The sequence below is a fragment of the Sinocyclocheilus anshuiensis genome, unplaced genomic scaffold, assembly GCF_001515605.1.
Source record: "Sinocyclocheilus anshuiensis isolate Anshui unplaced genomic scaffold, SAMN03320099.WGS_v1.1 scaffold86, whole genome shotgun sequence".
Taxonomy (NCBI): Eukaryota; Metazoa; Chordata; class Actinopteri; order Cypriniformes; family Cyprinidae; genus Sinocyclocheilus; species Sinocyclocheilus anshuiensis.
In genome coordinates this window covers 3,239,931-3,242,980 of record NW_015547662.1, presented here as the reverse complement: position 1 = coordinate 3,242,980, position 3,050 = coordinate 3,239,931, and the positions used below count along the sequence as shown (strand labels likewise).

At 34.2% G+C, this 3,050-nt stretch overlaps 1 protein-coding gene across 1 annotated transcript in view; it reads right to left on the bottom strand.

The window, feature by feature from the left end:
* The window catches only part of LOC107702375 (ubiquitin-like modifier-activating enzyme 6), a 16,040-nt gene that overhangs the window by 6,905 nt on the left and 6,085 nt on the right, over positions 1 to 3,050 (bottom strand). Inside the window, exons 16-21 of the mRNA XM_016504676.1 lie at positions 1,522 to 1,618; positions 1,259 to 1,339; positions 1,084 to 1,161; positions 822 to 1,003; positions 624 to 729; positions 428 to 517 (exon numbers count right to left, since the gene is read on the bottom strand). Coding sequence (XP_016360162.1) covers positions 428 to 517; positions 624 to 729; positions 822 to 1,003; positions 1,084 to 1,161; positions 1,259 to 1,339; positions 1,522 to 1,618 — 634 coding nt within the window. The remainder of the gene's footprint in view (positions 1 to 427; positions 518 to 623; positions 730 to 821; positions 1,004 to 1,083; positions 1,162 to 1,258; positions 1,340 to 1,521; positions 1,619 to 3,050) is intronic.

The following is a 3,050-nucleotide window of genomic DNA, read 5'->3' as shown; positions in this document are numbered from 1 at the left end:
ATGTTTATATTTATATATATATATATATATATATATATATATATATTATAAGTCATACATAAATATGAATATATACTCATATATATACACATGTAAATATTTCTTAAATACAGTACACACACCTATATTATGTAAGCACAAACTTTTATTTTGGTTCCGATTAATCACGATTAATCGATTTGACAGCCCTAGAAAAAACACCTAATAAAAGCTACTTGCAAAAAATATTAAATAATCAATTTTATTTTGTGTCTTCAAAATGTCACACTGTTGCCCTGGCAAATATTTGCTCTAGTCACTTCTCATTTCAATGATAACCATATAAAAAAACTTGAGAAAACTGAACTGTTCTCCAAAATACTTGGCATGACAGTAATGACAGCAGTAATGGGTACAAAGAAAAATAAAATAAAAGAATAAAACTAACCTTGTCTCTGGCCCACTGTATGGTGTGTTCAATAACAGCAGGAAAAGATTTTAGAGTGCAAAACGGAATCTCCTCCTCAGGTGGGTCTCTCTAAGAGAAACGGTCACAGTTGAGGAAAAAAAACAAAAACATGGACAACAGATAGGTAAGCTGGCACACAACCTGTATATACACACACACAAACATACACACTCACATGGCTGTTGTAGGACTCAGTGAGGTATGGGACAATGATCTCAGTGTGTCCTTTCGTACCCATGGTACCAGAGTCTAACAGAGCTTTCTGATTGGATACACTCCGACTGTAAGTTCACAAAACAACCACTGAAGTATGTGCGATGAAGCACACATGTAATACAAAAACAATTATTTCTGCTCTTAATTAATGAATTACCTATCCACATATCTCCGTGCCTCCACGTTGTCCAGTGCAGTGACCACCAGGTTGAGACGGGAGAAGAAAGCGTCACTGTACATGTCCTCTGTTGCGGGACACACTTTATTCAGATGAGCATCTATTTGCAGCTCTGGGTTTATTTCTAAAGAAGCTGCTGCTGCAGTAGTGCTCTTTGGCTTCTACAGAGAGAGGAAATCCAACTTATGAGACATGTAATTCATAAATGAAAGAGTGAAGTACTATCCAATTAATAAGATACCCGTATATGCTGAGGTCTGAAGAGAAACTGCCTGTTGAGGTTGGATTTCTCAATCAAATCTGGATCTGTGATGCATATCTAAGAATAACAAATAGCATTCTAAGAATTGGACCAACTTTCCATTCCTCATGTAAATGAGAAGGGGAAAAAAATCCTGTCAGATGTATATCCCCACCTCTCCCGAGCATCTGCTCAATCCGACACCCATTAGTGCCATATTCTTCAGCATCTCACAGCCAATAGCACCACAGCCCACCTACAAACACATTTTAAGATAATCAAACAGTAGCGCAATGCATCTATGCAAAGAATATATACTAAGAATAAAATAAACAATTTATCGGGTTAAAGTTTTGCTGTGTGACATTAGCTCTTTAATCGATTTAAAAATTACATTTTGGTTCACATTCTACTGTATCTGCTATTCTTTTCACTCACCATAAAGACCTGAAATTTGTGCAGTTTCAAACACAGTGACTCTCCGATACACGCCCTCAACGCATCGTACCGGTCTCCCCTACAAACACCAAAATCAACATTAAAGCAGTGGGCCTCAACCTCCAAGGCTCCCATTGTCCACTACAATATTTGAAGGTAATTCACAGTGATTTACTCAACAAAGATTTTTCTAATACTTTCTCACTATTTCTAATGGAACACTTTTTTAGAGCTTGGCATAACAAGAAAAATGTATATTGGTTATAAAAATGCTCGCTGAGGTGTAAGATCTTATTAAAAATTACTTTTCCAGGTCTAGAAATCACACTTTGAAAATTAGGCCACCTCATATTTCCAGTGGAAACATGGCTCTTCAAAGAAGATTTTGGAGTTAAAAAATCTTGATTTGTAATTGTTTCAGTTTATTTTAATGCTTGCTTTGTAAGTTTGCACGATATTATCGGACCAATATCAGAATCGGCCGAGAATGGCTTTAAATAAATATCGGCATCGGCCCGATATGAAAAATTATGCCGATAAGTGGATTAACTAACACATGCTCAAGGTGTGCTAGAGATTAAATCACGTCAGCAGTGTGGTCATTCTTGAAGCGAACTTTTGCCTGAATGATGATTAGATTCACATGTTCATGTGTGTGATTGAGTCAACAGTGTAAGTAACAGTAAGGAGTTTTAATTTCGTAGGGGGCGCTGTTGGCCTACTTCTAAAAAGATGAACGCAAAATACACAAATAATATTTAGACTGTGTTTCTGATTAAATAAAGCTGTAATTGATGCCATAAAATCATGAGTAGCATATGTTTTGATTTAAAGGTCAGAAGCTAAAGCTTTCATGAAGAAAAAAAAACCAAAACAAAAAAAACACGACACTTACAAAAAATTTTTTAAACAAATTACGAGCTCTAAAAAAGATTTTCACAATTTTTACAACTCTTTTGCTTTAGACCATTTACAAAGGTTAAATCCTAAAATAAAATGTTAAGGTTACAACTGTAAAAAAATACAGCGATTGAATTTAGTTTATTTATTTTAAAATCTTCATTGTATTGTCATTATAAAATAACTTTGTTATTGTTTATTTAATTCTAACAAATGAGTTCTTAAAAACTCACCAAAATTAAAAATTATTTGCTTATTTCTGCACAGGAGTGTCTTGGTGTTGTTTCCAAACAAAAGGAAATATATCGGCATCGGCTATTGGCCAAAATGAGTTGAAAAATATCGGCATATTGGATATCGGCAAAAATCCAATATTGTGCATCCCTATTTTTTTGTCTTATTTGAAGTCATTTTAAGGCCCCCTTGGAGCACTGATTTAAAGGAATTACGTCACAAGTAAAATTATGACAGAATTCGCAGTTTTTGGATGAACTATTCTTTTAAGAAAATTTACAAAGTAAAAATGGTAATGTTTGTACGTGAGGAAGAACAAAAAATAAATTACAATGTTTCTACAAATGCTGTAGAAACATGAATTATCAAAAAAAGATTGTGGAGCTCAATACTTG